Source organism: Haliaeetus leucocephalus, unplaced genomic scaffold (assembly GCF_000737465.1).
Source record: "Haliaeetus leucocephalus isolate CR32 unplaced genomic scaffold, Haliaeetus_leucocephalus-4.0 Scaffold616, whole genome shotgun sequence".
Lineage (NCBI taxonomy): Eukaryota > Metazoa > Chordata > Aves > Accipitriformes > Accipitridae > Haliaeetus > Haliaeetus leucocephalus.
The window spans coordinates 3,714,166-3,727,072 of record NW_010973052.1 but is presented as its reverse complement, the minus strand read 5'-3'; the positions used below and the strand labels follow the sequence as shown (position 1 = coordinate 3,727,072).

General features: G+C 35.9%; 1 protein-coding gene across 1 annotated transcript in view; it reads left to right on the top strand.

The window, feature by feature from the left end:
- The window catches only part of CCDC67 (coiled-coil domain containing 67), a 44,316-nt gene extending 32,102 nt beyond the window's left edge, over positions 1–12,214 (top strand). The window contains exons 12-13 of the mRNA XM_010578239.1: positions 5,716–5,857; positions 12,044–12,214. Coding sequence (XP_010576541.1) covers positions 5,716–5,857; positions 12,044–12,214 — 313 coding nt within the window. The remainder of the gene's footprint in view (positions 1–5,715; positions 5,858–12,043) is intronic.
- Positions 12,215–12,907: the final 693 nt, after the last annotated feature.

Here is a 12,907-nt window from a genome sequence, read left to right as displayed (position 1 = left end):
AACAGGACAGAATGTATTTTTACTGCCAAATAAAAACAAAACAAGGAAAGGATATAAAAACCAACATGAGAGGTAAACTGCTCCACAGGAGGTTATCTTAATAAGCAGTTTGAACTACAACCCCTGCTGAAAAGCTTTGTGTCCCACCAGTTTCATTTGTTGGAAGTTTCATTAAATGTATTTTAATGCCTTGTCTAGTTTTGGTGTTCTTGGGTGACCTGATTTTTAAAAGAAACATAATTTCAGATGCCTTGAATAAATCATTACTACAATAAACTCCTTGTTAGGGAAAAATAATGAGACTTAAGAATACTCAGACTCATAGAAAACATTGTAGTGATGACTTCCTTCTTATTTCCCTGTATTCAGTGAAACACTGAATTACCTTCAAACATGTTACAATCATGGCGTTGTGGTAATAAAAAGAAAATTAAACTCCCTGCTAAACACTATTTCACAGTACAGGAGAGTAAAAATTAATAGGAAGCTAAATATTTTGATCATCTATAATAAAGAACTGAAATGATAGCACTAATGTGAAACAGTTCTGTGAAGCAAAGTTTAAGTAATTGGAGCCAAAGTTGTACAGGTCAAGAATTCAAACTCATACATTCAGTCTTTGGCAAAATTTAAAGTGATTTTCTTTCTGCAAAATAGAAAGGCATCCCATTGTATGTAGCTACATTCTTGCCTAAAATTTCCTTTTAAATATGTTTAGTGTTAGAGGTAGTATTCATGTGTATGCAAGTATATATATATATAATATGTATGTATGTACATATGTATATGCATATACATAATACACACATACACATAGATATATAGATATATATATATGGAAGTGGCAGGTATGGCTGTTTTCCTACTAAGTTTCAAATGATGTTGAAGGTTTTGCTGAAACAGATATTTACAAACCAAGATACAGACTATTCTGCACCTGTAGGTCTCATAATTTCACCAAATATTGGTCAGCACAATTTTTGCTCATGCTTCCACTCTTCTCAAGTGAGAAAAAGTAAGGTTTTTTCCCATTTTCTCAGGAATTACACTTGCTATACATGAGGAACTGTGAAATTTCATTCATGAGAATGTAAGTGTATGAGACAATAGAACTATGCAGGTAATTTGCAGGATTTTGATTTCATAGCCATTGAAGCCCAATGTTAAACCAACACTGGGAGAGAGAAACCTGGGATAGCTAACCTTTCTCACAACAGAAATCTCAACCACACTACTGAATATAATTTAAATTATGATTCTAATTAAGCTGATGAAACATATATTGAGCCTGGTTTTCAGGATCTAAAACATGCATTTGATTTCGTAAATGAAAAGCTATTTAGCTAAATAAATACATACACAGATTTCAAAAAAATCTGCAAATTCCACGTGTACTGTGTATACACATCAGTCATCTTTTTAAGATTGGGCCCTCTCTATACTGTCAGTTCTCTGTTCCCAAACAGGGAACTACCTCAAGATTTTCTCAAAAACTAAAATTAAATTTTCAACCATCAAATGTATGCACATAAACCAGGCAATTGATGTTGGTTGAGTTAAACTCTGGGGTATGTTTTATTTTATTGTGAGCATAAACCATGTTATTTCTGTTTTAATTTGCAGTTCTGTTTCCATGGTAATTATGGCACTGGGAAAGGGCAAAAAGACTTTTTTTACATAGTAGAAAAATAGAAAAATGGTGTTTGTGCAAGGGGGATGGTGTTTGTGTTTAAAATAGTAATTTTCAGAAGCTGTACATTTTGTTTTTCCTATTTGCATTCAGAAACCTAGAAAGGTTTGCACGATGAAAAAAAATTCTTCAACTAAGTATATTCTATAATATTTTTCAGGCATGTCTCATGGTAAGTACTAGAATCCTAGGCATGGGCACAGTCATTAGTTAGATAGGAGACCTCTAGAGAAAATAGAGGAAATTGCAGGAAGTTATATTGGCGATTTAGAAAGAGGCATGATTTCTTCTTTCTTGCAGTATACACTGAATTTCTAAATATTACAAATTAAGATATGCAGGAGTGGCATCTTTTTGCTAAAAAAAGACTGTGGCCACATCCTACCTATAGCCACTTTAATTACTGTTCTTATATATGGTAATTGACTTACTTCTAATTGCCATTTACATAAGCTTTCCCCACCTTCAAGATTTCAATCCTTTATTTAGACCTTGGCCAAATATAGTTGATTTAAATTTTGGCATGGTTGAAGAGGGCTTTCTCTGATGAAGCTGATGTGTTTACCCTGTTTCTTCCAAAATTAAAACATGCATGTGAGTTCCCAAATGAAAGGCTACTTATTTACCATAAAAATATACACAAAATAGGTAACTGATCAAGCCAAAGTCCACTTTCATCATGTGGCAAAAGTGAGAGGTAAAGGCTAGGACTGAATGCCTACTAAGGTAGCTGGGGACCTCTTAAAGGATCTGTGTTGGCAGATCTTAAGGAGGTTTTCACTACCCTTTGGAGGTCACACACTCTTAGTCATACTCACCACTGTATCAGTTATTGCAATAGATAAACTGGAAGCAGTGAAAACAATCTCTTCAGGAAAATACTTTTTATCCATTTTTAAAATCAAGTTAGCAGTTATACTTGCAAGGTAAAAGAAACAAGATGAATTCTGAAGACATTCTGGTCATTAAAGACCTGTTGTTTTCTTTCTTAAGACTAGGTACATCAACCAGCACAAGCTGTGTAAGGAATTTGTTTTGCAGCACTGAAGTCATTGATTGCATAGGGACCAGGCTGATTTTATATATGAGTCTGGAAAAATCGATCCTGTTTATATAAATTCCCTTTGCAAGGACATTGTTGTTTCACTTCTTGTCCCATATGTTGCCATGTCAACAGTGATATTATTCTTGTGAAGTATGTGTATATGTTAAACACTCTATGACAGTAAACCCACTGAAAGCGTAAGTTACTCAACTGCAGTTATAGTGTATTTGCATTGCCAATGTTAACAAATGGACAGTTTTTTACAAATTTGCAGATATTTGCCTACCTTTACATTTGTATTCAAAGTAGAACTCTGTTCTTAGATATTATTTTGAACTGAACTGGCAGAAATTTAAACCCCAACTCTGAAATCTGTCTGAAGTGAAGGCATAGTATCCATATCAAAGCTCTTAAATGCAGGCATCATGTCTTTCCAAGATAGCAAACAGCCCCTGCAATCCTATGGATTACAGTAGGAAGTGGAGTTCCTTTAAAAAATCAGTCCTTTTTTGGGGGGTATCTGTTTTTACTATCTAAGAGCTACCATAACTGTAGGCACTCAAGTCTGAAAATTCTGGTCTTAGTGAAGTAAGCTATAACATAACAGTAATAAATGTTATTAAATACATAGAGAAGCAGTTCTGGGGGAAAAAAAGAACACAGATCACATAGACTTTACTGTGGGTTTACAGAGGAAATTACTTCCAAAAAGGTCAGAACACAAGATGGAAAAAAAAATCTGTCATTTTATTATTCATGCCATCTATCTTCAGTTGTGGCAGTTTTTTTCACTGTGCCCTTCATCCAAACAATAGATGGAATGGACTTTAAAATAGAGGAAAAAAAAGAAAAAAGATATTCTCCTGTGCCCAAAGAGCAGAGTGTATTTATTTAAAGAAAAGCATGAAAGAAAGGAGAAAATTCTGCCCCCATAAAGGTAAACATTTTAGGTGATTTAGAAAACTGGAAGGTTTGGTGAATATTCTCAGAGAGGGTTTTTTAGAATGTATAATAATAATATTAAAGTAATAATAATATTAAAGTAATAATAATATTATAGCATCATGCCTACAATTTGCTTTCCTGTAGCATTCAGAGTATCTTACTGACTACTTCTTTCATAAGCAGAGAAAAATATGTTCTTCATTAGTTCTCTGAGTTGTTCTGCACAGTCCATTTATGGAGTACTCAGTTTCATGTACAAGCAGGGTCCATTAAGACTGCAGAGCCACCCTCTCCCAACAGCAAATATTTAAATTAAGATTAGAAAATGATGGTGTGATCTTTCTGCAGAAAACACTGTCCTTTCCCTGTGCTTGGCAAATTATTCTTTTTTATTTAAAAAAAAAAAAAAAGCTGTTTTCCTTGGATCTGAGCAGCACTGCATACTCCTGAATATTTATAATAATTATATTTTAGTGGCAGAGAACTTGATCTTTAAAAGCTTTTACAGCTGCATTTCAAATTAGTAAAGTGTTTTAGGACATTTGCAATGATAGGATCTTTTCAAACAGATATCATGTTTGAGTATAGTAGTTACCTCTCAAGACTAAAATTTCAATTTTATCATAAGCACAGACCTCAGTGCAATAGAAATTTTTACCTCAGTCAGAAATATTGTAACATAAATGTAAAAAAATCTGAAATAATTTAAATTTTTTTGCATGTTTTGGTATATAATACAAGTAAAGATGCAATTGAAAATTAGTCTAATTCAGCAGACATCTGAGCAAGCTAGTCTCAAAATTCTGTGTTCTTATCAATATGGTTTCAGAATTGTTCAGTTAACTGTCAGGAAAAGAAGATATTTTGATTGGGAGGAAAATAGGTTTCTTTTTTTTCAAGTTGCTGTTAACCATAATAGGTTTTGCTTTACAGAACTACAAATGAATACAAAGATATGCTTTCACATCCATTCTGATCACTCTAAGTGTGATACAAGAGTTATGGAACATCATAATAAAATACTTTAAAATTCTTTTGTAAGCTTGAAGATTTCACTTACTGTTACAGAAGCATGTTCTTGTACAATTTTTTTAAAAGTGTATTTTAAAAATTTCTTTATTTCTTATCTTAATCTCCAACATGTTATCATTAAATCAGTGGCAAAATTAGTATTGCAGTAAAAGTACAGGATCAAAGATTTCCTGTACTACTTTTTCATTTAACTTATTTAAACATTTATTCTAAATTCTATCTATTTGAACACAGTTGTTTAAGGTGATATTAGGTCAAAATTGACTAATTATCCAACCACTAATAACAGTTTTGGCCTGCCATCTCACTTTATGCTTTCGTATTTCATTCCCTCTATTTGTATGGCTAAATTCACTCCAGGCCCTATCATAGTGTAAGTTATAAAGACATGGCTGAAGAGTGCTTACATAGCTTCTTCCACTGAAAAGCTAAAGGGGTGATAACCTTTGGCAAAGGAAGGGTAACAAACACTTAAGGAGTATTGGTATCTTCAATACCTGAAGCAAATTTGTGTTTTAGCTCTTGTCCTGCCACAATTATATGGCAACGTTACTCAACTTAAGCTCCAGTGAAGGGGTTTACATTAGTGTGATTTAAGTCACAGCTGAAGCAGACAGAGAATGCATACTCACATGTTTAGAGTAACTCAGGTGGAAAGTTGCTAAATTGCTGCAACTTGGTAATGCTTAATCTTATGCCCATAACTTCATGCATGAAGCAGTTTGAACAGCTAAGTAATCAAAATTGCACAAACAAATAAAATAAAAAAAAACCCTTGGCTTTGCTGTGATAGCTTAGAGTTTTAACTAGTTTTCATACTTTGATTTTTTTTTTCTTCTTTTAGAACTTTGGAAAAGAAGGATGCATGGGAAATGGAACATCAACAGACTGCTATGTTCACAGCCAGTGGATACCACAGAAACTGTAGTCCTGCTTTGTATGGCCAAGGCAATATCACTGGTTCAAAAAGTGATAGCACTTTATCTTCTCATACACTTCACAGAGGTCATGAAAAGCAAATAGTTTATAAATCTCCATCACCACCGACGGGGAATCCTTTGGGCTTTGGTGGGCTGTTTCCTGAAAAGGGCAGAACAGGAAGCTTACTGAGCCCTGCTTACAATGCAGAAGAAATCAAATTATCAGTAAGTAACTATTTTCCTATAACACAAGTATTCTCAAAAATCCATCTGTGGACCAAATGCAGCCTTGGGGGAGCCAAAAATTAGATCACCCCTATTGTCATTATTATTTATACAGTGCCAGCCCAGCAAAAATGGAAATACTTTATCCTAACATAAATGCAGTTTTTCTGGAGATTAAACATCCCCTACTGGGCCATACCTCTGTTCCAATAACGATGGTGATAATTACCTGCCATTATGTGACTGTGAGAGAGATTTCTACATTTGAGCTCATTGCTTTCTATATTGGGGCACTCTGCTTCATATTGCCTTCTGTAAGGGCACTCTGCTTTAAGTGTATTTCCATAATGCCTGCAAACTTACTGTCTTGTAAGTGCTGTTAGACAAATCAAGTTTCTGCAGCATTCGATTAAGGGATAAAATTAGAGGAATTATGGCAACTATTTTTTATGTGTTAGCTATTGTATTTGAAAAGGAACAGAAATTATAACTGCTGTAATCCTGATTTTTCTTGAAATGAAAGAGTAATAGTGCAGCATTCTTTCTTTCAGTATTCATAAACTGAAGATTACCAACCTCCATGACAAGTGGGATAAATCCCACTTTGCCTAGGGCAACTTCATAGGAAAAACTTTCCATAATTCTTTGCCTTTAGATCTCTGTTTAAATTTGAGCTTTATCCTCTTCCTTAGTATCTTCTATTCTTCCTTAGGCCTCCACTACAGGCCACTATTTTTTTCCACTTGAAAACTTAGCACCTATTTTCCAGACCTCAAACCATGCAACCACAGCATCATTAAATAATGGAACTAACAGATGAGTAAGGAATGGGCTGTAGCCATCTCTCTGTCCAGCTGTGATACGTATATCTTTGTACCCAGGAGATCCTGAACTGCAGGTGTGTGGCTGAGCCTCTAGAGAGAGAAGACTTTAGCATTTACTGGGGGGAACCTATAGGCAATTTTCTTGCCACTTGTCACCTTAAGTAGGAGCAAAGAGGCACCATGACACCAACAATCATCTCCAAGCAGTTTGTGGTTGTCTTACCCCAGTTCTGCTGTCCACTTCAGAAATGGACACACATTGTTTTCTATCAGAGATGTGGCTGCTGGAAGACCGTCTCCATGTTCTAGAATCTCACTGAAGATAGGGAGCACCGTAGTGATAGTCTGCCTGGGAAGCTGGGACTGCAGTGCAGCCCTTCACTGACTGGTCCCGGCAGCTGCATCCCAGTAGTCAGAGAACAGTGAGAACCACATAGTCCTGGGTGTTTGACCTCACTTCCATTTTTATATTCTTATGCTTCACAGCCATTTTAAGTAAATGGCTTTTGGTTTCTCATGTATTGGGAGTTTTCCTCTTTAAACTGCTAATTGCGAAAAGAATTGTCTGGCCTTTTTCAGGAGAGTCTGATAAACACCAGTCCTCCTCCTCTCTTCTGTCGGAAGTGTCAGACAGAGACAGCAGACCACAAAGCCTCTGTTTCTAGCCAGCCCAGGGAAAATGCCCATTCTGAGACACTTCTGCAAGCTGCAGGGAAACTATTTCCCAGCTGGCACTCAGGACAGGGTCAATGCCAAGGCAGTTGACTAGATGATAAGGAAAACACTTTCCAGCTGGTGTGTGGGCAAAGTACATAATGAAACTATTAAGCAAGGGATATTTCTTGTACAGAGTCTAAGTCCAAATCAGTGGCATTGAAGCAGGTACAAGTTCAGAAGATTGCCAAAATTAAATCATCACTCACACTGACATTGGATACCACAGCATTAGTGCAGAGATGATTCAATGGTCTGTTACGCTAGAGTTCTGTGTTCAAATGGAAAGCCATTGCATCAAGGAGAAAGAGGAAAAAAACATACAATGTGTTGTAAACCAGAGTTCTTTGACAGAGTTTTCAGGACTGATGTTTCACCTAAGTGAAATCTCCAATATGTTCAAAACTTCTGAAGATGTTTTAAGGGACCATTTTTCTGAAGAATATTTGTAGCACCAGCTGAAAACATCAGAATTGTAGGTGATGTCCTGAGACCTACCAAAATTACTGTGTTGGTATTTAGGGGAGAGAGAAAACAGTCTCTAGGGCTTTAGACAAAGACTTACATCTCTCCTCCCAGTACAGACTCTTCAGACAACCTTAGTAAATGTTCCACTGGAACCTCTGTCCCTTCACATTCTTACTTAGAGGTTACATGTGTAGAGAAAGTTGCTCTTGCCTTAGAGTAAACTAGAGGCTCAGCTGGGATTCACTGGAATTCCCATAGCCCCCAAAATTCTTGTTTCAAGGCTTTCCAAATCTAGAGAAATACTTTCTCTCTGAACAGTAATTCAGGCTGTTCTCTCTTTCTGAAATGGAACAACTTCAGAAAATGGTTTCCTGATCTGTTGCCAGTCTCTGGGAAGACTATTCCATAGAGCAGTCCAGTGTCCAGCTTCAGAAAATAAACAAACAAACAAACAAACAAACAATCCAATAAGATTAGTTGCAGCTTCAGAATAGTCCATTTGTACACAATTTCTCATGTTTCTCTTCAGATGATGGACAGACATTGTCTGTTCTTGCTTTCAAGCCTGGGAAAGACATGAAAGATTTAAGCTGTAGCAAGGAAAATTTAAATTAGGCATTAGGAAGCCTTCTAACATTAAGGATGGGAAATTGCTTAATAAATAGATTGCAATGGGAAGTTGTGGAAATTCTACCAGTGGACGTTATGAGGAATGATTCTGACAGTCCTGATGCTACCTTGAGGCGTGCTGTAGTCCATGCCTCTCACTCTGCAGTATTACTGTTACCTAGCTGATTAGGTACTTAGGCTCTGTGAAAGCCTTCCTATATTGCTTGGCAATTTCCTATGCATCTCAGTTTTGATTTTCTTATATGAGCAGAAGCATGTTGAAGATGGGCATCTGTACCTGCTGCCTAAGATGTATTGCAGTGTAGAGTTAGAGGAAAGTACTCCCAGAAGCCCCCAAATTTAGTCACAGAGAGACTCAAATTAGCCAGACCAATTTCTAGTCTTGGTGTTACAAGAACTTTCCTGGAAAGAAGGGGCTAAACGTGAGAAAACTTTAACACTCTGGAATTTGACCACTCATTGTTTGACCACTAATGTTAAAATATCCCAAGTGTTAAGGTTTTCTTGCTGCCCTGCTGAAGGTGCATCCAAGGATGCTGGGACAACTCATGGGGCAAGAAAGAGATTAACACGAGGCAAATTAATTAGGCAGTCTGTGAGAGGAATAGACTTAGCTTCCTGAAGTGCTTCTCCCTAGCAATCCAGAGTTAATTCATAAGCACTTTGGGTAGTTCTTGCTTAAGGAGAAGACATCTTTAGCACATATTTCATATGTGCTAGATAAGCATCTCTATCAGGTGCACTCCTTCATTTCCAGCAAATAATGAGGCAGAAAGGTGATTCTCATTACTGGAATACAACAAAGAAATATGGGATCAGCTGACACTGTAGAAATGCAAAAGTAGAGTCCTTGTTGCCTAACCACCCAAACAAGTTAGGTTAGAAATGAACCCATTTCTATCCAGCTCCAGTTAGAAAACCAAAAGACATAAAAGAAGTGTTATCTGAGGAAAAGAAATTCAAAACTAGGGACCATGAATCTCATCTGAGACATGGATTAAAGCAGTTTCTTTATGGTTTTTCTTCCTCAGGCACTGAAAGTAAAGACAATAAAGAACATAGTGAAAGAACAGACCAGAGGCTTGGAAAGCAAAGCTTAGTTGCTAGCAAGAAATGTTGCCTTTTAGACCTGTTTAGATACAACCTTCTCTCAAAGCACATAAAACCCAGTGCATTAGGGACCTATTTGCTTATTCTAAGTGATATACATTCTTCACTCAACTCTGAGGAAATTCAGAAGTGTCTCATTTGGAGTTTACAGTCTATTTCAAGAAAAAAACACATCAAAGTAAGTACCAGTTGAAGCAAAGGACACTAGCATTTTAGGAAGATAACTTGATCATGAGGCCAGTATGTTTCTAATAACAAGTCAGCAATTGTAAACATTGTTATAATGAATTTCTTATAACTTGATATAACACTTCTGAAGACTAGCACTTGTGTAAATCCACTGTCCATAAGGAAAAGGCCGACATGACTTTTTTTTCTGTAGGTGATGACACCTATTAAATTTGTATTTCAGATTTACATTTTCCCAGTTTCTTACATTTCTCACTGGAAGTATTTTATTTGCTCAGTATTGAATCAGTGATTTCAGAGGTGGTATTCAGTAAATGAAACACATGGTGATTCTTCAAGTAAAGCCTTCAAATCCAATGTCTTCTTCATAATACAAAAGCCGCCTTCTTCAAAATAGTACTGCCAACTCTATCTCTGAATCCAAATGTCACAAGGAGATATATTTGTGATCTAGCCCATGAAGGAATACATATGCATGTAGCCGTGGCATTCAAAATCTCAGGAACAACTATTCATATGAAAACAATAATTATTTACGGATGAGAAATCATGCATGTGTTCATGAGGAAAACCAGAAGGCAGGTGATCTCCATCCAGAGTTTCTCAGCCATTGGAAAATTAACATTTTTTCTTATCCCTGCTAGTGCAGGGATTGATAAAAGAGTGTTGTGGCACAAAGTGATCCAATACCTTTGGGTTCCTTATTCCTATGTGGCAAATTAAGTCACTTTTTTTTCCCTGCCCTGTTAAAACACTAATCTGGAGGAAGGTTCTGCTTTATCTGTGAATTTCATTTTAGAAGCCCTATACATCAGAAAGCCTGTCTCACTCTAGAAGGACGGTATTACCTTCAGAATTTATTGCCAGCTACTTCTTACTTGCTGTACTTTGAAAAGTAAAGGGGTTTCCTATAGGAAATCTCTAAATTTCATCTCAAGGTCTGCTGCAAAGAGTTGGAATAGAACAGTGCTTTAAAGTATTTCTCTAGTTAGTATCTTTTGGCCTGAAAAGCTGCTCAAGGGCAGTTTTAAACCAGGCTGAAAGCGAAGACCAAAAATGCCATGGAAATAGGGCATACCCCATTCTGATATAATGGAGCCTAGAATAAAAATTTACAGGTTTAATAGAATTGGCCTTTTCCACAAAACATTGGAATATTTAAATCATTTGAAGCCACTCCTATCTGATGTGCTCACAGATAAACTTTCCTTTTTACATTCTAATAACTCAATCAGTTATTAAAACTATTTAACATATGGTTTAATGAAGATAATAAATGTCAATCATCTTTCTCAATATATGATCATATAAAGACAGAAAATTAACTTTCTCTTAATCAGTATTAGAGCTCCTATACTAAGTTTTTTCTCAGTCAACTGTTAAAAATTCATGTCATAAAATTGCATCTGTACAAATAAATACTGAATTTATTTTTAAAAGGATAATATCTTTAGGCAAAGAAAAATTATTTCATATTTCTTTTGATAAAGACATTCCAATTAATCCATCTTAAGTATTAGCAAAAGGAATGAACAAAAATTCCTGCTTAAAAATTTAGAATTTGTTCCAGCAAAGACTTGCTCATGTCCTTTGCTTTATACAACTCTGCATCCCATGACAATCATTTTAAGACCAATTCTGGTATGGTTTCTGTCTCAGTCTACTAAATGCTCATTAAATAGAAAGAAAATTTTTCAGTGAACTACTTGCAGCCAATAAAATTTAGTACATTCTCCAAAATATCAGGGCTTGAAGTTGATAGTACTGAAATAAGCATAGGGTTTTTCCCATCCTCAGAAATCACCACATCACAGAAGCAGAGAGCTGAAACTACAGGAGGCAATCAGCAGTACCCAACACTAGTTATATTCTGTAATTCCAAAAACTAGATTATTGTCCTCCATCCTGGTCTAAATTATACAAATGACGAACATAACCTTTAGCTGATCCAAAGATTTTGGAGGTTCTGGAGCTGCTTAATTCTGTCTAATGGGATATTAAATTTTTTAATGGCAAATCTATATCCTAATGCTGTGAATATCACAGGTATTCAAACATCATGTTCACATTTTGTCATTTAGTCTCCTGAATGCCTTTAAACATGTATGCCCAAATTCATGTTTTCTTGGTGAGTTATAGCGTTATTAGCTGCTATAGGTTAAGAAGTTTTTCAAATTTAAAATTTGATAATGCAAACATATTGTAGTACTTGCTAGTTTTTACTAACCATGATTTTCTATTCGTTGCTCAGTGTCCCCCTGAGATGTCCTTCCTTGCAACAACAGAAAAGTTCCTTCAAGAGGAAGAGAAACATACAGGAGAGTTTGAAGAACGTTTAAATTCACACCTTGAAGAACTGCAAAGACATTCTGAAAATACTCTAAAAAAGTATGCCAGGATACAGCAAAGTGGGCATACTTAAGCCAGTCACACAATTAAGAAAATAAAACCAAGTAATCACTCGTGAGTTTCTTAGAACTAAAATCTGCAACTAGCTGCTTAACGTATTTAGGCACATTGCCAATAGCATGTATTTCTAACACCAAGGTTTCAATAAGGTAATCATTATCCTGCAGATTTAGGTATATTATAACTTGACTCTATTACAAAATATCATACTCTAAACATATTCTAAAATATACAGGTTGGTTTTGCATAGTTAAATTGTGTGCAGCAGAGACCTTGTTGCAGCACTGTAAATTAAGTAAGATACTTTCAATTCTGTGATGTACAGAGGGCTAATAAGTGGAATTATTCCCTTGAAAATATTATCAGCCAAGAGAAATTCTCTAGATTGCACAGAACAAGAATAATAGGGGCCGTTAGCCATGTCATAGCTCCTAGCATAAAGAGCTTATCTATGCTCTGGTTATTTTTGGCTATAGAAATAGCCCTTGGGACTCTTGAAATGGGAAGTTTGAGCTCTTTCTTTCTTATGCTCTAAGCAATGCAGGTCCATGAGAGGAACATGAATAGACGAAGCACATATTTTGAAGCCACCCATATTGCCCCTTTTACCAGACCTACACCTCACCTGGGGTAGAGCCTGATCTCAGGTGCTTTACATGCTTTACATTAATACTTTACAATTTTTAAATCCTGTCTTTGAAAGCAC